Raw genomic sequence first — 24115 nt, forward strand, 5'->3', positions numbered from 1 at the left:
CATAAAACGAACATATTTCTATATCAATTATTTTTGAAGTTAGCAATTATTCGCTTTTATTTATTTTCTTTTTTATTTTTCTTACTTTCGGATATTCTAGGTTCTATTTATAAATACACACGAACAGGCATTTAAAGTACTGTACTGCTCATTGATTTAGGCTTTTAAAAATCTAATCCGGATATAAAGCAGAAAGAACTGTACAGCATTTCTGTGCAATTTTTGATGTCTAATAAGTATGGTTCACAAAACTGCATGTTTCACAGGTGCTTTATATTTGTAAAAAAAGAACGACAATTTCTTTGTACTTAAAAAAAATCAAATATTTATTGTTTTCTTGTCGTTTCCGATAAGAACAAATCAGACATTTTGCATCTAAAGCAACTATTGTACAAATTACACGATTAACGCTTTCTCCCGAAATACAGAAGTATCACAAGGTACGCAGTTAACCCCGCTCTTTCCAAATCTGTAGCAGAACGAAATATTGATCACCTTTAACCAGACAAACGTAACTTATTATTTAACTGTGACAGACGACCCTCTTCCACTTATAGACTAAATATAGGTCGTGTTGAAACTTATATTCTAGAAATGCAGAAGTAGATAAAAACACAATCGTACATATATTTACAGAAGGGACTGCGAGAATATAAGCTTTGGCAATATTGCTCATTATAAATATGTAAAAGGGCTAACCTTGAACTGTTTTGTAGTACAGGAGTGACGTTGTTTTGCTGCTTCTCTCCTTTAAAATGCACTCTACATGAATCTGTCAAGCGCAGGTGCATAGCTTGCTTGTCGCATGTACGAATTGTTGGCATTGAACTGTGCAAGTCCGTTCATCTGATGGTTGGACAAACCCAAAAGCTGGTCGCTGTGATCGGAGCAGGAGTTGGGTCTCATGGACGGCATGGCGAGTCGATTCGAAGGACAGTACATCTGGGTGTTATTGGGAGAGTAGCCGGCTTGGGATATGGATAGATGAGGAGGGGATCCAGAATAGGAATAGGTCGTATTAGAAGTCATGCTGTTGGAAGACCTGTTTAACCCGGCTCCCATCCCAGTGGGGCTTGCGGACTGCGACTGAAAACTCGAAACATCCGCCCCGCCAATGGAACAACTGACCATTGGTCCAAGTTCTCCGTTTAGGTGAGAGTTTAAGTCAATCCCAGATGAGGCCTGCAAAACGGACTGTTGGCTGATGAGATTGTCAATACTGAACATCCTGTGCTGGGCCTGACTCACTGCTGAGCTCTGGTAGTGATGCAGCATTGCCGGGTGGTGGCCGCTGCTGTGGACCTGGGGGCTATAGGCCGAGCCCACGCTGGGATAGAGTGCATTGGGATAGGAGGGTCTCCCAACTGGAGTTGGAGTGAAGGCACTGGAGTTTTGCATGTAACCTGGGTAAGTGGTGATGTCTGAGCGCTTGAAACGTTTCCTCCGACGTAAAAAGCTCCCGTTGTCGAACATATCTTCAGCTGCCGGGTCCAACGTCCAGTAGTTGCCCTTCCCGGGGCGCCCAGGTTCACGGGGGATCTTGACAAAACAATCATTGAGCGTTAGGTTGTGCCTGATGGAATTCTGCCATTTTTTGGAGTTTTCCCTATAGAATGGGAACCGGTCCATTATAAACTTGTAAATTCCTCCAAGGGTCAGCTTCCTTTCTGGCGAGTTGGCAATGGCCATGGCGATCAGAGCGATATAACTGTAAGGGGGTTTACCACGCTGGATCGGACGCTTCCTCCTTCTGCTTCCAGAAGTGGGTATCAGTCCATCAATATCCCCAACGTCCTCGTCATCTCTCTCCGCGATCGGCGTGCTGCCCCTGGGCTCCGATTTGACCATCACCTCGTTCTTTCCCGGGGACTCCAATGACAAATCCGCAGAGCTCTCCAGGGGCTCCGAAGCAGAGGAGGCTTCGGTGGGTGACTGCTGGGACTCTGCAGTCATGGTGCACACGCCAGTAAAGTACGAAATATCGGTTAGATTCATAAACTTTCAGCCTGAGGTCTGCCCTGGGCAGTCCGGCGAAGGTCTGCTATTGGGAAGGCCGGGATCAGGTGCTGAACTGACGCCACCTGGCTTATATGTCAGAGAGAGAGGAGTCTGGCGCCACCCTATTTGCCCTCATTGTGTCAATGCTTTTAATTAGCATGCCCACCCACCTTCCTAAAGGGTCTCTCCGGAGAGGGACACAATGTGATAACAAATCCGCTTCTCCTTAGAGCTCTGATGCGGAATTTAGAGGAAGTAGTCAATAAGGAGAACCAGGAGACAGTTTAGAAAGTGAGTAAGGATGCGTTAAAGCCCTTTGATGACTGCTGCTGAACTTACTATTGAATATTATTCTGCAGCGTGGAATATCTACGGGTTCGCACTGCGTGGTAATCGCCGTCCATTGTGGCAGTACGGTTCCCTAAGTTATGAAGCACACATTCTAATAATTTAAGTAAATACGTATTGCATTGCTTTAAACGTCTAAAGTTAACTGTGGATCAAATAAATATTCCTTAGAATTTCGGCTCTATGGCCGGACTATTGAGCAACGGTATGATGTATCCGTTTGCAGAAAAATATACTGAGTTTTTGGCACTTTATGATTAATTTATAATTCTCTACAGGAAATTATATCAACTGTTATAGAAAATTCGTTTAATCGTTTGAAGTAGGATCTAGCTATAAATCATTGTAGTTGGAAAGGTTATGCATCATTATATGTAGATTTGCGTATTCCAAGCTCTGCTATAGCGAATATGAAAGATGACTTTCCCTTGGGACGGATAAATATGACTTTTAAAAAGTTTACTTCTACCCCTTTAACGGCTGTTGTGCAATGGATAGCTGGAGAATATAGGCGTTATTTACAAAGCGTTATTTCTCCAACATTATTTGAGTAATTATTAGATAACGAAAATTAATGAGATAAGGCTTCGATATGAAGGTTGTCCTCGAGAGCTTACGGTTAACTTTTCATTTTCATCAAATTCTGTGTCGAAATTTTAAAATAATGTTTATCTTTGACTTCAGAATCCGAGATTCCCAACCCTCTTCGGAGTAAATATTAGGACAGACATAATTTACAAGGAGGAATATAAAAAAAGTTGACATTTATTCTGGCCAATTTGTTTGTATTAATAACCAATCTTGGTGTTTTCAGCAGCGATGCAGTTACCAGTCGAGGCATCATTAAAAAATCTAACCGACTGAAGCAGGGAGAATTGGAAAGGAGGGTACAGAGATAGGAACAATCGCAGGTTTAACCACGAATTACATAAATATATGGGGAAATCAACTAGCTTTCGTTGTAAACTCCATTCCAGAGATTTCGGGTCGAGCCACAAGTGGCTTGTGGCTGCTATCGTGGAGCCCAGTGTGGAGTTCTGACGTTTGGTCTTGGTGTGTCTCGGAGTTTGCTTATCTCAGGTAAAAATTGTCTATTTGCCTGACCCTGGCCTCCAGTCAAGCACAAAGCACTTGGATCGGACCTTCCTCTCCAGGAAACCAGAGCGACCCATGCCCCTCCGAAGAAAGGCAGCGGCTGTTTGAAGCGAAAACTAAACGTTTTAATTTAAAGAAAACGTTTCTAAATTACATTAGTAGAGTTTAATTATATAAATAACATCAGAAACGTGTAAATGAGATGTGTCATTACGATTCGAACTAAATCCTTCATGTGCGATTCATTTATAGGTTTTAAAACAAACATAACTAAGTATTTTCGCTAAGCTAGCAAACACAAATGATGAAATTATCTGTTATCATGCTGTTATTTTATTGGATGGTTCCTATTCTAAATTTCGTCTAAATAGAGGTGTCGCAACCATCCCTGGGAGCCCCGTGACATTAAACACAGAATTCTCCCACGTACATTTGTGAACGTAATTTTTTTTCAGAATTCCAGCATCCGAATCAATTTGCTTTTGTACTAGTCAGAAAAAGAATCAGATGTTCCATCTGGCTGTTGGAGAAATTTATTCCTTCCGTTCAAGGAACTGGTCTAGATATTACATTTGCAGTTCACTGTAAGTGAACGTTACTGGGTATATTTGAAGTGCACAGAAACCCAGCAAATACAATAAGCAAAATAATTGGATAATTTTTGGACGGTTTATCAAAGTAAGAAAATGCACTACTAAAGTTCTTCATTCCGTGATTCTTAAATCAGCTCCAACATAAGGAGACAGAGATGTTCCTTAAAAGTTGCTCTTGGAATTTAGTCATACTTCAGCTTCCTCTTCTAGGATCTTGAGTTTTATTTCCATGGACTACGATTGCACGCAGGCACTGGCAGAAGACCTTAATAAAATGATGGCAAAGTATCATTCTGAGTACAATTTAAAATAATGCAAAATAATGTTAAAGTTCGCTTGAATAACTTTAAATGGCATTGAAGAACAGGCAAGTGATTTTGGGGCTGGTTATTTTCAAATAATTTAAAGAATAAAATTATTTTATACTGTACAAGTAGAAATGTAATAAGAGGTCAATAAACAGAAATGCCAAAACTATAGGTGTTAGAATCCTGACAAATGCAAATGAGAGTTTCAGATAACTGACAACAGAACCAGCATCAATTGCCATATTTAGAAAGAATTACAAATTTCCACTAATACTTCCTAAATTCAACCCCAAAAAGCATGGTTCTAATGGTTAGATTATGTCCCCAACATACAGAAAAAAGTTCAGTCCATTTACCCTGTATATTCCCCTTAATATTGTTTCAAAAATCAGTCTGAATCCTTTGTGTTTTAGGAAATACTGCCCTAGTTTGTATAATCTCTCCTTTTAATTTAACCTTTTGAGTCCAGTAGCATTCTAAGGCGAGGTGTCTAGAAATGAAAGTGGTACAACAGGTGTGATTTAGTCTTGCATTTCTGTAGCATAACTTCTAACTGCTTGCATTCTCAATTTATTGTTAAGCAATCCTTTTAGATTATTTACTAAAGGTCTATGACATTTTAATTATCATTCTGTACTTACCTCCCCCCCCCCAGACCCTTTGAACTAATCCAGAGCTCTGCTTTCCATATCTTAGCTCAGAACAAATCCCATTTTTCTATTACCACATATTAGCTAAATCTTAATTTAAGGGCATTTACATATTCCATACAATTTGTATTCTCATGTGTTTCTGTAAGATTGCCAGTCAGAAACCTCTTTTTAGAGTGAGAAAGTTCAAAGACGTGAATGCCCACAGGTCTTTCAATCAACTGAAGTAAGACTGACAGAAGAGGAGTCCAGCAAAATAGTGAGAATGGCATTTATGACTTTTTTTGGACAAAATCAAGGGCCAATTGGCATCAGGTGAGAATTTTCTCAGAAGTTCACCTGCTAAACATTTCTACTCTCTTTTGTTCAACCATTGAGGAGCATGTTTTGTCTCCTTTCTACATTCCAATATTACCAGTGTGCTTTGCAGATCAGAATTGGACTTGACGCATAGCAGGCAATTTGATCAGAGTTTGGTCAAAATATAGCTATTCAGCTGGATATGCTTTAATCATGTCGTTTAACATTTCAAGTAAAGCAGTTTTAAAATCACTAAAGTGTTATAAGAAATATTTGCAAAAGAGCAACAAAGGAAGAGATAAGGATCTTAATTACATGGGGCCTGGTGAATAGCAGTGGGAGAGAAGGAGACAGATGTACTCCTATTCCCCTTTTCTCCAGTCACTCAGCCACTGAACTTGCAGAAAGAGAAGTATGGTGTTATCACAGTGGTTTGCACGGCACAGGCTGTCATTGCAAATGTGACACTTCCATGTTCATCTTCCCAATTGAAGATCAGTGCATTTTAATTGGCTAGACTGTTTGTGAGGAATCTTCCTGGATTTTTGGACTCTTTGATACTCTCTCGAGTCAAAACTCCAAATGATTTGCAGTGCTTTGTGCTTTGAATCAAAATGTATTTTTAATTATAATCCTTACAATCCACTTAATGGGTAAATTGTTAATTTTATGTAAAGTATCATTAACTTTAATTCTTAACATGTTACAATTGTAAATTTCATGGAGAAATGATCTGGTATAAATTTACACTGAAGTCAATTGCAGCTTGGGTGTACTCTAGCCAGGATACAATGTGGCAGAAATGTTATCTTCAGATTTCTTCTCTTGCTATACATTTCTGGGTTTCTTTCCTTGACTTTTTTTTTCCTCCCCAACCTTTTTATTGGCATCTATCTCTTCCTTTCTCCTTATTTGTAACTTTTCTCCTACTCTCAAACTTGAGAATGAAAATTAAGGGCCACTGATAAAGTATCTTGCTCTCTCCATAAGTGCAATTAAAAAAGGAAAAGGTATCAAATTTTAAATTTAAAGTTTCATGGAGCAGTGGAGATGGTAACTGGAGTCAAGCCCACTAGGCCATATCAGAATTTGGGTATATTTTGGGTAGACTTATATGGAGCAAACAATATCAACCAGCATCATTTAGCAACACAAGGCTCTCTGTGTTCCTAGGATCTAGAGTAGGAAAGGCAAAGCAAGGAAAAGTTAGCATGTGAAAAGGTAGTTTTCTGTTGTGGTGAATCACAGTGATGAACTGGGGTACAGAAACAAGTGTTTACAAAAAAAGGTCAATATATTTTTATTTTGAAAAGCACAGTTAGCTCATATACACTACAGCAAGGTACTGAAGTGAGTTTCCAATCTCCAATCTAATTTGTCTATGCTAATTGTGTCACGCCTTATCCACAGTTAGGACACAACCATGTGAAAGTCCTATTCACGCCAACTACATTTGCCCTCCAAAGTCCTCAGAGGACAGTTTGACCCGTTTGTCTAAAATTGAGGTTTAAATGCACACAGAGTATCATAACATGCAGGCTTGACTGAGGAGCTGTACATGCCTGTGGTCACTGCTGTTAAAATTCCAATTACTTTAGTCAGAAAATAGTTCTGGGCATTGAGCTGGGAGATGATTTGTGGTTTTCTTTCAGAAAGTATCAGGAGAGAATAAATTCTGTTCTCTGTCTTAACACATACATAAAATATTTTGCATTTGATGCATTTTTCTAAAGAATGCCAAGTTGTTACATCTGCAAATAAGTCAGCACATTATGCACAACAAACTCCTAAAATGCAGTAAATAGGATAAATGACCAGTCAGCCTGCTGTTAATGAAGTACAATGGAAGAATATTGCCCAGCAAGCTTGCTGTTTTCCAACTGGGGACATGGAATTATTTTCTTTTTCCTCTTGAGAAATATGAACAAATGGCTATATGAATTAGGAGCAAGAGTTGGCTGCACTTGTTGTCTTGCCATTCAATAAGTTCATGGTTGGCCTGATTACAACCTCAATTCCATATTCTCATCTATACCTGATAACCTTTCATCCCTTTCTTATCTAGAATCTATCTACCTCCACTTTAAAAACATTTAAAGATTCTGCTTCCATTGCTCTTTAAGGAAGAAAGTTTCAAAAACTCACAATCTTCTCAGGGAAAGAAATTTCACATCATCTCTGCCTTAATTAGGTGACCTCTTATTATGAAACAGTAATCCCCGGTTATAAATTCTCCCACAAGAGGGGACATCATCTCCACAACCTGGAGTTAAATGAGAAGTGATTTGATTGACCCTTTAGCATCCCATATATTTCAGTCAAGTCATTTCTTATTAAACTTCAGGGTTAAAAGTCTAGCCGGTCCAACCCTTTTTCATAAGATGGCTCGCCAACTCCATGTACAAGTTTAGTAAACCTAGTCATAGATTAGTCATCATTTCTAGTCTGATCACAGTCTAGTCAACATTTCATGCAAAAGAAGCATGTAAAATAATATATTGTTCCCTCAGTACTTCACAGACTGCCTAGATTTTATGGTTCATCCAGGGGTGACAGGAGCCAAGTTGCTCACTGATAACAATGAGTCATTTTTACATCATTGTGGAATTCCAACAACATTAATTCAATTTAACCTTTTCTGGGAACATTGGGCAAAGTATCTAGTTTTGAAGTTGGACTGAGATGACACAAGCAACAAAGAAGGATTAAGCCTTATTTAAAGGCTCCAGGTTGTAAATTGTTCAGTGTTTTGCTGTTCTTAGCAAAATGAGCTACCACTGATGCATCAATCTGCCATTAATGAGGAGACCATTACATGCAAAGGAGCTTCGTGAACACAATAATGGAAAGTTGCAAATACATGGTTATTTGCATATTTCATATAACTAGAGTAACATTTTTCAACAGCAAAGTACTGCAATTGCTAGAAATCTGAAATAAAAACAAAAAGTGTTGGAGATTTTCAACAGACCAATCAGCCTTTGTGCAGGAGGGTGAAACAGTATGAACATTACACATCAATAATCTTTCAACAGAACTGCTAAAGAACTATTGAATATCATTAAAATAACTGTTCCAGAATATATTTCAGTATGGAAGGCAGCTGAATAAATACAGAGCTTAATAATTATCTGAGGCAACATCAATCCAATTAAGTGAAATAAATGTTACTTCTCCAAATGTTCACTATAACCATGAGCTTCCAAACAACGTTTAGGTCAAAGCATTGAAAACCAGAACATTCATTCATTTGTTCTCTCCGTATATGCTGCCTGCTTGGCATTTGTTGTCTTATTCTCCCTAACTGCATTTCTGTGCCATGTAATTAATAGTCTAAGGACTGTTCATCACTGGGAAGTGGTGTCATACAGTTTGTGTACTATACTAAAGCTTCCTGGTTGGGTTAAGGCAAAGCTGAGTATGGAGGAAAAGGAACTATATGCTCTTTCATTGTAGATTGGAGCCTACAATTCAGAAGGGTAGCTTTACTTCACAGTGGAGCATTTTTATTCCCTCAGTATCCACTGTCTCAGATAGGTTGCCACATTGGGCAGAATGATAATAGTTTCAAGAGAAACAAAGAATTGCAGATGCTGGAATCTAGATGATAGTTTCAAGTTGTTTATCTCAACTGACAGAGAAAACAAAGTACTTAGCGCTAAGTAGGACATCAGATAAAACATCCATCCTTTTAAAAGAAGTTAGACAATATGAAGAGAAATAAAAACCAATGAAATTAACATGGGAGATTTTACTAAAAATTAATAGGGACAGGTAGTGGATTAGAAAAATCTCAATAATTGCAGGAAGATAACATGCAAATAAAATGCTGGAAACCAAGGAGCGAGGATGAAACCTGAAGTATTTTTTTAAGCTGCAGCCCTGACTGGTCTTGACTGAACCTAACAAAACCTGTGTAAAAGCCTTGCCTGTCTCTTAATGGCACTTTTATGGCAAGTGATGCATAGAGATGACAGGATCAACAGAGATGGAGAGCAGTCATTAGACAGAGTGATATCCATTTTCACAAATGAACCATTGTTATTCGTGAAGGTTCTCAAACAAAGTTGCAGTGTTACTTAACACTGTGCAGGTGTGTTGATACCAAATGGCATGACAAAAAATATACATATTCAATATTTTAATGGAGATACTATTGTTTATCTGTATGCATTTAATAATATTATTATGGAAATATAAACCATGGTAGTGCTTAACGTGAAGATGTAGAAATTCATTATATTGATGAATTGTTTTATTGCTCACTAATCAAGTTAAGCTCTTCAGAGGGTCATAGAGCTGTATAGAAACGGGCCCTTTGGCCCACCACATCCATACCGATCTATTTGTCCATCTGCACTAATCCTATTTGCCTGCATTGGGCTGCTTCCTTCTATGCTTTGCCTATTTAAGTGTCTGTCTAAATGCAACTTAAACATAGTGATTGTATCTGATTCCACCACCTCCTCTGGCAGTGTGTTCCAGATATCAACCACTCTCTGTGTAAAGTATACTTACCCCTTTAAATCGTCTACTTCTCACAAACCTCGGCCCTCCTGTTTTTTGTTACCCCTACCATGGGTAAAAGATTTTGACCTATTCTGCCCTATCTATGATTCTTATTATCTTACATGCCTTTATTAGGTCACCCCTCAGACTCCTTCACTCCAGGGAAAATAAGCCTAGCCTATCCAATATTTTTCCATAACTGAAGTCCTCCAATCCAAGCAACATCCTGGTGAATCTCCTCTGTAGTCTCTTGAGTGTAATCATATCCTTCCGATAGTGTAGTGACCAGAACTGCAGATAATACTTCAGGTGTCGTCTAACCAATATTTGTAAATTTTAGTCTTTTCGGAAGAGACCATTATATCTAAAGTCCCCCGGTTCTTGAAAAATCACCTCAACAATCAGCCATCTCAACAGATTACTGAAAACCCTTTATTTTTCTGGAATTGATACAATTACTTCAACAGTCCTCTCTTGTAACTTTTACCACATAAACCTCTGGGTAAAATTATTCGGTTTCACATAAGAATCTGATTTGAACAATTCACTTCTAATGACTGATTTGTCAGGATCAACTTGGTTAAATCATAATATTCTTAAGAACCTGCATTAAATCATCTTAAAGTCCCATCTAATGTTAGAAATATTCCATATTAAATCGAAAGATCAAACAAGAAAATACTGGAAAGACTCAGCAAGTTAGGAAGCATCTGTAGAAAGAGAAACAGTTAATGATTCAGATCCAGGCCCCTTCAATGTTAACTGTGTCTCCTTCCACAGATGCTGCCTGACCTGCTCAGTGTTTCCAGCATTTTCTGTTTCTGTTTTGAATTTCCAGCACCGGCAGTTTTTTTGATTTTCATTCACTGTTTTGAGCTTCATTACTCTTACTGTGATGGATTTCTCCATTGCTTTGTGGTCCTTGATAATTCGCAATGAGATGACTAATTTGTGTTTTGGAGCTTTTTGGAATTGATGCTGCTCTGAGCAGAACTGGCATCAGCTAATGTTGTCTAATCAAGAATTGGGCTTGGCTCACATAACACTTTTTATTTAAAAGTACATGGGTTTAGGAGCAACAAAAACACTCCTCCTTGCTGGCAGCTGCTGGCAATGTTTCTTCCCTCCGCCTAACCCTACTGTCCACAGGTGATCTGAAATAGGATTGTTACCTGTGGAGGCACAACAGCTTTTGGCAGCCCACTAAGATTTTCCAGATTAGGCCCAGTGGCCAATTCAGTGCATCCTCTGGCTTTAATGAATTTCTAGGTCATTGTTTCATTGACAGTTCCTGTCACCAACACACTAAATCCCATTGAATCATTGTATTCAAGCTCCCTCCAAACTAATGATGAGCCTGCTTTGTTAAAGTCCTTGCAATGCCAGCAAATGAGGAAACTTCAGACCATGGCACAGTCTTTTGTGTTTCCAAGCAAATGAAAACCACAGGCAGGACTCTCAGAGTTGTTGGCCTCAGTACCATCCACCACTCAGAGAACATCTTGCAATGGAGGGTGTGTTGGATGGCACAAAGATAGATAAGATATGATACCTTTATTAGTCACATGTATATCAAAACACACAGTGAAAGGCATTTTTTTGCATAGAATGTTCTGGGGGCAGCCCACAAGTGTCGTCACGCTTCCAGCACCAACATAGCATGCCCACAACTTCCTAACCTGTAATCCTTTGGAATGTGGGAGGAAACCAGAGCACCCGGAGGAAACCCACACAGTCACGGGTTGAACGTGCAAACTCCTTACAGACAGTGGCTGGAATTGAACCGATCATGTCATTGAATCATAGAGTCAACAGCACAGGAACATGCTCTATGGCCCACCAACTCTGTGCCCATTCTGTTGATGGACTCACTGAGTACCCATTAACTCCAATCCTACAGAAACCAATTATATTCACCCTCCAGTCCAATCAACATCCCTCAGATTCTACCAAACACTTAAACACTGGAAGCAATATATAGTGGCCAATTAACCTACCAACCCACATGCATTTAGAGTGTAGGAGGACACAAGATTACCCATTGGAAAGTGTCCTAATGTTGCTAAAGGAGCATAGGAAAATGAATTGAGAAACTAGCCTTCTAAAATGTCGCAAAATAAATACTGATTCCTGGAAAGAAGCAATGGATCCTACCAGTGTTCTGGCAAATCTAAGACTGATATTTCTGCTGGAGCTGGCAGTAAATATAGTGTCAGTTTGCTCCACTCTACACCAAGGACTACTTCTAGTCGATCACGATGTAAGAAGTTGTGTCCCTACATATCCCAAATAATGGAGAAAAAAGACAAATGCTTCAGTAATAATCGTCTGTAAGCCAATTTGTTTTCTTTGCAATCTATGTCAAAAGGCCTTTATGGTGAATCAGGTCTGTTTCCACACAACTAAATTCCTTTTGCAAATTGTTGATTTTTCAAGAATAGTTCTGGCTTTAATTATTTGTTTTTATTTTCTCAATTGATTGCTTCAGGCTGTTTAGCAATGATTCAGCAAAGTCAAACAGTTTTTCCAAGGGAAGGATTTGCATGGTAAACTTCAGAATTGTTTTTGGGATGATTGTTTAGAGAGAACAGAATATTAATCAAGGCAGGCAAAGAGTCTGTGTTGTTATAATTCAAGTGAGGTCTGTCAAGCATCTCAAGGTTTCAAAGTGAAAGCTAATTTTTACAAAGGATGGCAATGAGCTCCACTGCACTGTTGTTATTCTAAAATATTAACAATAGATAATATTTTTGACCCACGGATAGTCAATGAGTCAATTATAAATAGTAAAAGCTTTGTGCATTGTCTCAGCTTTCTTATAAATCCAAAGCAATATTGGCATTGAATTATTCATTGCAGCAGAATTGCAATAGATCCAAAAGGACTCATGATTGTATCACAATCACAATCACTGAGGATGTCATTACAACAGGGTACTGAAACTGATTTGATCAGAGTAAACTAATGCAATAACAGGAGGATATGTGTACATCCAACACATTTTATTTAGGAAAAGGGATCCCAATGAATATCTGACTTCCACAAATGACTGATATGTTATCAAACATCAACAAACAGCATGTTAGCTGCTAAAATAGAAAGTAAGGTGATAGAACTTCCCCAGCGAATCCTTATTAAGTTTCCAGGAGGATCACATAGGAATTTTTATTGTTTGCAGCACATGGTAGCCAGCGTTACACCATCTTCATGCAAAACCTCCTTTTCAAAGTGCCGTCATCCCATTCCCCAAATTCATTGCAGGTGATTTCTTATAACATTTAAACCTGACAACTTGCATTAGTTTATCTAAATATATAGAGGGAAAAAGTTATCATTGATCACCACAAGCTAAAAGCTTTGGCCTTTTGTATTCAAACTGCTGACTTCCATGGGGTGGGGGGAGGGGTAGGGGGTACTTGTGTCAGGCAGTAAACACAAACAGTGTCCAATGCATTTGTGTAGGTTTAACACAAATTTAACACAAGCAAAGGTGAATTTCTATGGGATGTATTTTAAAGATGGGTTATTTACAAAAGGTATCACAAGTTTAAAGCAATGTGTCTTCATGCAAATCTAAAATATGGGTTTGAAATGGTTGGTAGTTAAGATGCTAATGAGCTCACTCTGATGTATCCTCATGAGCTGTAACTAATAAGCAATGCATTAGCTTGTCTCAATAGCTGATAAAGATCTCATAATCATTTTGTTGGGAAGTCTTTGATCCCTTTCAGCTGTCAAGTGAGTAAGAGAGAGATAAGTTCAGAACTGGCACATGGGCTAGCAAGATATAACTGTAGTCAAAAAGCTTCACACATAATCAAATTTGTGACTTCTGGGCTGAAGGTGTCAATATTGAAGTCCATGGAACAAAAGGGTCTGTGGTAGCATAGATAGAAGATTGATTTAAGTAATAGGAAAAAAACGATAGTAGTATAAGGTTGTTTCTTGGACTAGAGCAAAGAGTACAATAAAGTTCCCCTGAAGTCACTACCTGGATCACTGCTTTTCCTAATGCATATTAATGACTTGCACTTGAGGGTGTAGGGCACAACTTCCAAATTTGCAGAGGACACAAACTTGGAAGTATATTGAATGCGAGCAGGATTATTACACACTTTAAAGAGAGATGGACAGGCTAGGCGGAATGGGCAAATAGATGACAGGCAAAATTTAAAGCTGAGGAATGTGAAGTTATGTTTTTGTAAGAACCATGAGAAAAGGCAATGTAAACAAGAAGTCACAATTTTCAAAAGTTATGGGAAAAGGAAGATCTAAGGGTATTGTCCATAGTTCATGGATGGTAGATAGATTGAGAAAGTGATTCAAAATGCATACAACATCCTGGGATCTATAACTAAAGACATGAATACTGCATAGAAAGATTCAGGCAGCAAGAGAGACACAAGTGTAAATACAAAAGGTTGATTAGTCAATGGGTTCATTACCATGATTTGTTTAGCTTTGGATTTCTTGATTCATGTGGAAGAAAATATTGATCATGAGAACTATGCCACTACGAGGATCTGGGTTTCTGTTTATTCATCATCGCTCATATTGGTAGATGTCACTGGGAAGATCAGCATTTATTGCTCAGCCCTAATTGCCATTGAAGATATAAGTAGCAATCTTCTTCACATATGTTGTAGTGCTTGTGGTAAGGAAACTGCCATTGCCATTAATAGGAGCATCTCCAACACAATGAGTGAGCGAAAGGTAAAATATATATTTGCACTCGAGTAAGAATGGTGTGTGATTTGGAGCCCATCTTGCTGAGAGCAAGTACTATCTTTTGTCCTTCCAGGCTGACCTATTGAAACAAGCATTGCACAAGTGATGTTCTGCTGTCAAATCTCGAGCTGGTACTTGGGCCCGGTGATGCAGCAGGCTGCTTTGTGCTGAATAACTTAATGTATCTTTGATGTCTTTGGATATGCATTCATAAAGGAAAGTAGAGAGCATATTTCAGTGTATTTGGAGCTGTTGCAAACTTTGGGTAGCATTATGGTACAGCAGGTAGTGCTACTACCTCACAATTCCAGCAGGCCAGGTTCAATCCCGACCTCTGGTGTTATCTGTGTGGAATTTGCACATCCTCCAATTGAGTACATGTATTTCCCCCCAGTGCTCCGTTTTTTCCTACATCCCAAAGGCATGCTGGTTGGCAGGTTAATTGTTCACTGTAGATTATCCCTTGTGTAGGTGGGGAATTCAGGGCAGTTAATGGGCATGCAAGAGGGAATAGGTTACAGAGTTGGAATGATGGAATGGCACTTGCTCTGAGAATTAGCATAAACTTGACTAGGTGAATGGTCTTCTGTGTCATAAGAAAACATAAAAACTTCTTTTGCAACAACTGCCATGGATTGCAAAAGCTGAAACACTTCTTAGAAGTAAGGAGTTGAGTCCCTCATTGCAGATACAACAACCTCTGATACGCTGTTACCATCACAATAATTAAGTTCCATGTCTAGGCCAGTTTCTGGTTAATGATGATTCCAAAGACGTTACTGGTGTGTGATGGGCATTGGTAATGGCATTCTATATTAAGAGGGAATGGTAGGACTTGAAGAAACATGTGCCATGTGGTAGAGTTTCTAGGTTGCTTTATCCATTGAATAAGGCTTCTGTACCAGGAGCAAACAGTCAAAACATGCACCCTTTGATCAGATGACGTTGTACTGAAAGGTTGCATGTTGACACCAATCTGTAAATTTATCTTTGGATTAAAAGTTTCAGCTTGTCACAAGCATTACCTAAAATAATCAATATAGGGTGACATTAAAAATGGCAGAACTAACACATATTGAGCATCGTTTATCAACATCAAGTACTTTCAGATTAATTTGTTTGTTATACGAAGAATGAAACTCCTTCATCTTGACCACAGTGCACAGCACTCATCAGTCCAGCTGTCATATGTTTCTGCATGTTCTTCATTAGTCTCCTGATGACTGTTCTGACTGAAACAGTCAATTTAGTCACAAATTTCCTACATTATTGAACCAGGTGGGTTTTTACAACTAACCAATAGTTTCATGATCGCCATTACTGATACTGCTTTTTAATTCCAAATTTACATGAATTTAAACCCCCCAGCTGTCACAGTCAGATGTAAACAAGTCTCCAGATCAATAGATACTCTGTATACCAGTACAGTAACTTAATTATAATGGAATCATGCCTCATACAAATAAATTAATATTCAAATTTTAATAAAGATAAAGTAATTGACAGGAGGATCAATCTTTTAACAATAAAAACAAGTTTTGATTCTTCTCAGTATAGGATTTTGAAGATCACTCATGTTATATTAGTTTGGATTTCATTTAGCTGTCTCATGATGATGGTCCAGATTGACTACTTGATGTCTGTCTGTGACTACAGGTGGCTTGCACCCCTGCACCATTTGCTAATCACATTGCCAGCCCCTGGACACACTAGCAATTAGAAATATTTGGACCTTCTCAGTGATTGACAGGGGAATACTTGGAACCATTTCTTGGTTGTATTCTGTTTAGTGAGGGGAAGGGTCTCACACCCACCCTAAATCTAAATGAGAGACAGCTGAGCCTTGTTACCAAGATTTCTCGATCACCTGAGAGGAAGGTCTGAGCAGCATGGACATCGTGGGCTGAAGGCTCTGTTTCCTCACAGTTCAATCCAATGTCTCTATGTATATAGAAAATATATTTTTAAAAGATTTTGCAACTGGCTTTACCCACTTTCAAAGTCCATAAATATCACCTGCCCCCACAAAAACCAAAGTCTGATTGGGTGGGAGGTTGTTAGGGAAAGAATGTATTCTTTCCCTAACAATCCACAGAGTCCTTCTCAGATTCTCCTCTAATTCCAGACCCTTTGCCCATCAAGTCTTAAAATAAATCAGAAATCCTGTTCTTTCTCAGGCTTTCACTCAGTCTGATGCCTCTCGCACTCAGGATTCCAGGTGCACTGAAAGTTTGCTGAGAGGGGAAGTGGGCCTCCAAGCACACACTGCAGATTAAACTCCAGCACCATGGGAAGGAACCAGCGAGGGACCTGATTTGCCAGCAGGCAGGAGTTTGGAAGGTCAGCAGTTTGTTGATCACCAAGGAAGGCTATCAATCAGGGTGGTCCCCAACCATAAATGATTATAAGTGTCAGTATTTACGTCCATAACTTCCTGCCCATGAGCCAGACAATTCAGCCCAATAATGCAATGTTGATTGGCAGTCAAGATGAGATGGTGTCTCATGTGTTCTTTGACAGGAAATCATCAGTGGACAGGTTAGGGCACATTGCCTATTGAGTCCCTCCATGAACTGTCCCATAATGAAATTAAACAAGTACATGACAGGCACATGAACACCAATAATGTGGAAGGAAATACAGGTTAGAAGAGGAAAAGAAGAAAGTCTTGACTTAAAATCATTATAATGTTAGGCTATGGTAGGAAATTCAAAGGAGTGGAAGGAGGGTCAACGTGAAAACATTGGAAGTAATAAACAGTGTTACAAAGAAAATGCAGGACTGTGGTGAAGTAGCTCTTTTAGCAAAATTTGAACATGTTAATTAATAATCTACAATTAGAAATTGCAAGTTTCAAGCTCATATTTGCTTGTAAATTTATTCCACTGTCTACTTCATCCAAAATAATGAATGAATGAAGTAGAATTAGTAAGTTAAAGTTGTCAAAGTTTTCCTTAAGTAAATATTTCATTCTAATTTTCTATTAATATAATGAAAAGAATCATAAATTACCAAATGAACTGCACAAACATATTTGTTATTGACAATCCACAATGCAGGAATATTAATGTCAAATTATAGAAATATTCATACATGGTGCCATACAAGTGACGTGAGAGTTTGTGTCCTTGATGCTCAATATGCAGAATTCTGGTCTCAGCTGAGATACCGAAGGATGTGTGAATTTGTCATTATAAGATAGAGAAAATTTGGAGGTCACCTTCCAGGACAAATGTCACAATATCCCTCAGAAATACAGAGGTAGGAACTTGAGCAATCGACTTGTTCATCCAAGAAATGAAAAATGTTGGGAAAATGTAAAGATTGGGAGAAAATACAATTCAAGATTTTGATGGTTGATTTCTGGTATAAAAATTGCAAAATGGTTAATACTTTTGTAAAGATATTTTAGATACTGATGCTTGAAGAATTCTTGAAAGTGTAAAAGTTTTATAGGCTGACTGCAGAATTATCAGCATTTATTTTACTGGTAGTTATATATGCAATATCCATATAAATAATACTTATTTTAATATCTGGGGTAAAATGTGATCAAAGATTTATCAATTATTAAAACAAATAATTAGATTTTAACTTACAAGCTTTTAGTTTGATAGCCCTTTCCAAATTAACATTCCTATAGGCAAAATTTAACCAAAGATTAGAAGTCAATGAGTTACATGACCATACACAAAGTGTCTAATTTGGACAACAATACAGAAATACTACATATTGTGTTTTCAAAGCCAGACGTTAACTGCTTTGGACAAGTGTGAGATTTTCAAAAAAAAATCTGCTGGGAAATCTGATTTTCAATGCCCTGGCTGTGAACAGGTCATCCTTAAAAAGTCTGAATGTCCCAGTGAAATGCCTGAAGCACTAGCACTGAGTCTAATCCCTTATGCCATTCTGCATATTAATGGAACATTGTCATAACACATCAAGCTGTTTGATCGTCAAAATACCCCGCGTCACTAATTCCTCTGATGAAACAGAAGACAAATGCTGAGTAAACACTTGGAAAGCATTCATTGCACTGTTCTCATGGCAATGAGAAAGCCCAAGCCTTTCTTGCAGTCACAGAGCTGCTCAACCTAATAAACTACGGCCCATGTGTTGTGAAAAGATTGGCCTGTGAATGATAAAAACACGGATTATCCACATTTCACTCTCCTTGTATCAAACTCGGTTTGTGCTTTGAGTTCAGTCAGCCTGACACACAAGCACCAAACTTGGTATTTGGAGAATATGACAGATGTTAGTGGAATTTTGCAGCTGACTTTTTATGGTAAAAGAACAAAAGTCCTGAATACTTTCATTGTTAACTTTGGATTGAAATTCAAAGGACGCTTGATTTGAGGTAGTTGCCAGACAAATGGACAACTGTTAAAAAGTATGAGAAAGTGCTGCTCATTTCTTATGAAAGTCATTTCTACACTCACACCATAGTTTGTCATTTTTCCAAAGAGTAGATATTTTGCATTTTAGAAGGCCTAGTCAAATTCATAATTATAATTCACTACCTGTCCTTGTCCTTCTAAGCCTCTGCAGTGTTGTCCAAGGGGAGTGGGATTACATTTTCATGATAGTCCATTGTTCTCATACCCCTCACAATGTTACCTCAGGAGTTTTTGCTCCTAATGGAATTAATGCCAACATCATCCAAAGACTTTGAGTTCCATGTTTACATCAACGTTGCTCAACTCTACCTCTCCACTATCTGTCTTGATCTAGCCATTGTTTCTGTGCTGTTAGTTCATATCTGAAATCTATCCTGCTTGAATGACAGTTTCTTCCCTTTAAAAATTGGGAAGACCTAAAGTCATTGTCTTGGGTGCCACCGGAACGTCCTCAGTGTTGCTAGAAATTAATTTCCTTCTTATGATTCCTTTTTCCAGGTTGAAATCAACTGCTCAAAATATCAGCAGCCTGTTTGACCCTATATGACCTTTCAAACTTCTGCCCTTCTCATGGAGGCTTGCATAATTTCTTGGAGTAACATCACCCATAGTCAACCATGGCATAGCCCACCTAATGTTGCAGTCATCATCCACACCTATGTCTCCTTTATGCTCAAGTACTTCAATCTTTTCCAGGTTGGTCTCCCATTTCTCATTCTCTAAACTTCAAATCTAAATGTCAAAGTATTTAAAACATTGCTGTCTCTTAACTAATCCACATCCAGTCTGATTTCACTTTCCTTCTGATTTCATCAATGTACATTCAATCATCAACCACTAAATTCTCTTCCTTATGTTCAAATTCTTCCATTTCCTTACTCCTCTCAACTACTTTAGCCATTCAATCATTTGAGAAATCTGTGTTCCTCCAAATCCTACCTAAATTGTCTTCTCCAAACCTGTAGACCTTCCACCTTGATCCGAAACATTAACTCTGTATCCGTCTTCACAGATGCTGCCTGACCGGCTGAGTATTTCTGCACTCATTGTTTTTTATTTCAGTTACTTGTCCAACTATTTTTTGAAAGTGTGAGCAAAGTCGTCCTTCCTCTTCCATTTAACAAATAATTTAAACCTCATTACCTGAATTACTTTATCATGACTACCGACTCAGACTGGTTTCCAAACTATTGCATCTCCCCATAATTTTCTGCCTCGATGATTGTGATATCTGTCATAAGAACACATAAAATAGAAGCAAGAATAAGCCATTCAGACTTTTGGGCCTCTTCCATCATGGCTGATCTTTTACCTCAATATCACTTTCCTGGACTAACAAATACCCTTTAATTCCCTTAATGTCTCTATTTTGAATTTATTCATTGACTGAGCCGTCATCACCCACTTGGGTGGAGAATCCTAAAGAACATTCACTCTTCTCAAAATGAGAACTTCTTCTTGTTTCATTTCTGAAAGGCTGAGTCCTTATTGTGGTACTGTGATCCCTGGTTCTAGACACCCAGACAAGGGAAACGAGATGCTCAGAGGTTAGGTGTCCTGTGACGAGTGACTCACCTCCTGACACCCTAAAGCCTCTCCATCATCTACAAGGCCCAAGTCCAGAGCACAATGGAATAATGTCCACTATCCTGGGTGAGTGCAGCCCCAACAACTCTCGAGAAGTTTTCCACCATCCAGGACAAAGCAGCCCACATGACTGATGCTCCATCATCCCAAACATTCATCCCCTCCAGCACTAATGTACAGTACTGCCTTGCATATCATCTACAGAATACATTGCAGTTACTTACATGGGCAAGCACAGTAGTGTAGCGATTAGCATAACACTATTACAGCTTCAGTGACCCGGGTTCAATTCTGGCCACTGTCTGTAAGGAGTTTGTACGTTCTCCCTGTGTCTGTGTGGGTTTCCTCCAGGTGCTCTGGTTTCCTCCTATATTCCAAAGACATACGAGTTAGGAAGTTGTGGGCATGCTATGTTGACACCGGAAATGTGGCGACACTTGCGGGCTGCCCCCAAAACACTCCTTGCAAAAGATGTATTTCACTGTGTGTTTCAATGTGCATGTAACTAATAAAGATATCTTACCCAGGCTACTCCTACAACACCCCCGAAACTCATGGCCTCTATCATCAAGAAGTATAAGGACAGCAGGTGCATGGGAACCCTCCAAGTCACACATCATCCTGATTTGGGAATATATCATTCAGTCTAAATCATAGAACTTCCTACCCACCAGCACTGAGGGAGTGCCTTCCCTAGGGGAACTGCGTAGTTCAGGAAGGTGGCTTACCATCGCCTTCCCAAGTGCACTTAAGGATAGACAATAAATGCTGACCTTGCCAGTGCAGCCTAGATGCCAGAAATTAATTTAAAAAGGAACTCTGCATCTTCCTTGTCAGACCCCGTAAGAAATTTGTTTGTTTCGATAAGATCACCTCTCATTCTTCTAAATTTTAGATGGGACAGGTCTAGTCTATTTAATCTCTCCTCATAGGACAAGCTCCGTCAATCCTCACCTCCATTACAGGAATCAATCGAGTTAACTTTCATTGCACTCCTTCTGTCACAAATGGTGGGGAGACCAAACTTGTGCACAATATTCCAGCTGCTGTCTCATCAGGACCCATTCAATTGCAGTAAGATGCATTTACTCTTGCATTCAAATCCTCTTGTAATAAAACCCAAAAACCATTTGGCTTCCTGTTTGCCGCTGAATCTGCATGTTGTTTTTCAGTGATTAGTGCACGTGGACTCCTGTGTCCCTCTGCACATCAATGCCTTTCAATCTTTCAGTATTTAAACTTTTCCACTTTTCTATTTCTTATACCAAAGTGGATAGCCTCTCATATTACCACATTGTATTCCACATTGTATCTTAGCCTATCTATACTCTCCTGAAAGCTTTCTACATCCTTCTCATAACACACTCTACCACCTAACCTAGTATGATCAGCAAATTTCGACATATTACATTCGAAATCATCCCTTTATCCTTTCATCCAAATCATTGATGTAGATTGTGAACGGCTGGGGCCCCAGAACCAATCCATGTGGCACCCCACTAGTCACAGTCCTCCTGACCCAAAAATGACCCATATCTTCCAACTCTTTGTTTTCTGTCCATTAACTTTTTCTCAGTCCACACCAGTATAATCCCCATTCCGCCTGCTTTAATTTTGTTTAATAACTTCTTGTGTGGCACCTTACTGACGGCCTTCTGAAAGTCAAGTTTAAGTAATAAATATGAAATTCCATCACTTTGAAATATTTTACAACTTACCTATTCAAGTTCTGAAATATCTCCATTCAAACCACACCACTATTTTAGCCCTGGTTTTAACTCAGAACATGAATTGGTTGATAGGGTGACCAAACCCCTCTTTGTGTTGCCAGGATCAGGGACAGGCTTCTTTAACTCCAGGCCTGATTTGAATAAGGTTCATGATGTCTGCAAGAATGCACCCCACCAGATCCTGCCTGTAAATAAGCTTCCCAAGGCCTACTTAAATTGGAACTGCATTTTTAATTCAAGGTTGCATTCTCTAACCTCAGGTTTCTCACAGCAATGAAATCAATAATGAGTTCGAAAACTTTCAAAGAAACAAAAATTAGGAGTAGGGTTATGCTATTCAGGCCATTGTCTGCACTGCCATTAAATATGATTGATCATCCAAATTCACTACCCTGTTTTCCCCTTATCCCTTGATCTCGTTAGTCATTAATACCATGACTTCTTGAATGGTTCACCCTGAACTGCCTTCTACGGTGGAGAATTCCACAAGTTAACTGTGCTTGGCTGAGGAAATTTCTCCACAGCTCAGACCTAAATGTCGTACCTGGTACCCTTAGGCTCTGAACCCTGGTTCTGGACTTCCCCATTATCAGGAACATAAGATAAGATAAGATAAGATAAGATAAGATAAGATAAGATAAGATAAGATAAGATAAGATAAGATAAGATAAGATAAGATATTTATTTATTAGTCACATGTACATGGAAACACACAGTGAAATGCATCTTTTTGAATTACTGAGAATGTGCTGGGGGAAGCCCGCAAGTGTCGCCACTGTTCCGGCGCCAACATAGCATGCCCACAGCTCCTAACCCATACGTCGCTTTGGAATGTGGGAGGAAACTGGAGCACCCAGAGGAAACCCACGCAGACACGGGGAGAATGTACAAACTCCTTACAGACAGCAGTGGGAATTGAACCCAGGTCTCTGGCGCTGTAATGGCATTACGCTAACCGCTACACTACCATGCCACCAGTCCCATCAGGATTTTATAAATTTCAATTAGTCTCATTGCTCTAAACTCTGGCACATATAAGCTCATTCATCCCAATCTCTCTTCATACATCCATCCTGCCTTCTACCAGGTTTTCTGCTTCCTCACAGGAGTACCAGGTGGAGGAAAGAAACAAGCAAGGATGCAGTGTATCACAGGCACAATCCTCGGGCCACTATCCAGCAGGCCTGGAGGATCATTCCCAGCAGGATTATTCTCAAGACCTGATGTGAAAGTAGGAAAGCATTCTGAGACTTCCCACATCTCTCTCAATTTTACAGATAAACACTCTTTCCCATCACTCACGACAATTCCTTTTTCTCCATCAGATCCATGAGTAAATTGCAACACTTTCCCCCCTTCAAAAATGCACATACCTCTTCCCTTGATCTGTTTGTAGCACAGACTAAACAATCTCCTTGCACATGGAATTCTGTCCACACCCTAAAAAAAATGAAAGCAGGGAAGTTGCAATTTTTTTCTAAGAACGTTGTTCTGGTTTTAATTGGGCCTTGGGCAGCTCACTAGAAACTTCCTAGAGAAAATTGGTGGACCATCCATTTTCCACTGTGACAAAGTGGTCAGTCTGTCAACCATATTAAAATTTGGCCCAGGAATTAGTAGCCCAGGATATTGCTGGTGACACTCTAGGACATTGCCACACAATCCCTATTCTCTCACCTGATTACCTCACGAGCTAAAGTCACAGTCTGCCCTTATTACCTTGTCTGGTTTTCATCACTGACCCTCTTGTGGCTTACTTTGTAACCACAGCAGCGTATCTGTGTTCATTCTGGATACTTACCATCTCAGAGGTGATCAGCACACTTCTGTTTGGATTGACTGTGGTACAGGAAGCCAAGCAGTGAGCAA

At 39.1% G+C, this 24115-nt stretch overlaps 1 protein-coding gene across 1 annotated transcript; it reads right to left on the bottom strand.

The window, feature by feature from the left end:
- Positions 1-762: 762 nt before the first annotated feature.
- On the bottom strand, positions 763-1995 carry foxe3 (forkhead box E3). The gene has a single exon (XM_052012369.1). It carries the CDS (start codon positions 1993-1995, stop codon positions 763-765), a length of 1233 nt encoding a protein of 410 aa, XP_051868329.1.
- Positions 1996-24115: the final 22120 nt, after the last annotated feature.

The sequence above is a fragment of the Pristis pectinata genome, chromosome 3 (assembly GCF_009764475.1).
Source record: "Pristis pectinata isolate sPriPec2 chromosome 3, sPriPec2.1.pri, whole genome shotgun sequence".
In the NCBI taxonomy this organism is placed as follows: Eukaryota; Metazoa; Chordata; class Chondrichthyes; order Rhinopristiformes; family Pristidae; genus Pristis; species Pristis pectinata.

Coding starts and splice junctions, on each gene's coding strand:
- foxe3 (XM_052012369.1), bottom strand. CDS start 1,995: ATGAATCTAACCGATATTTCGTACTTTACTGGCGTGTGCACCATGACT.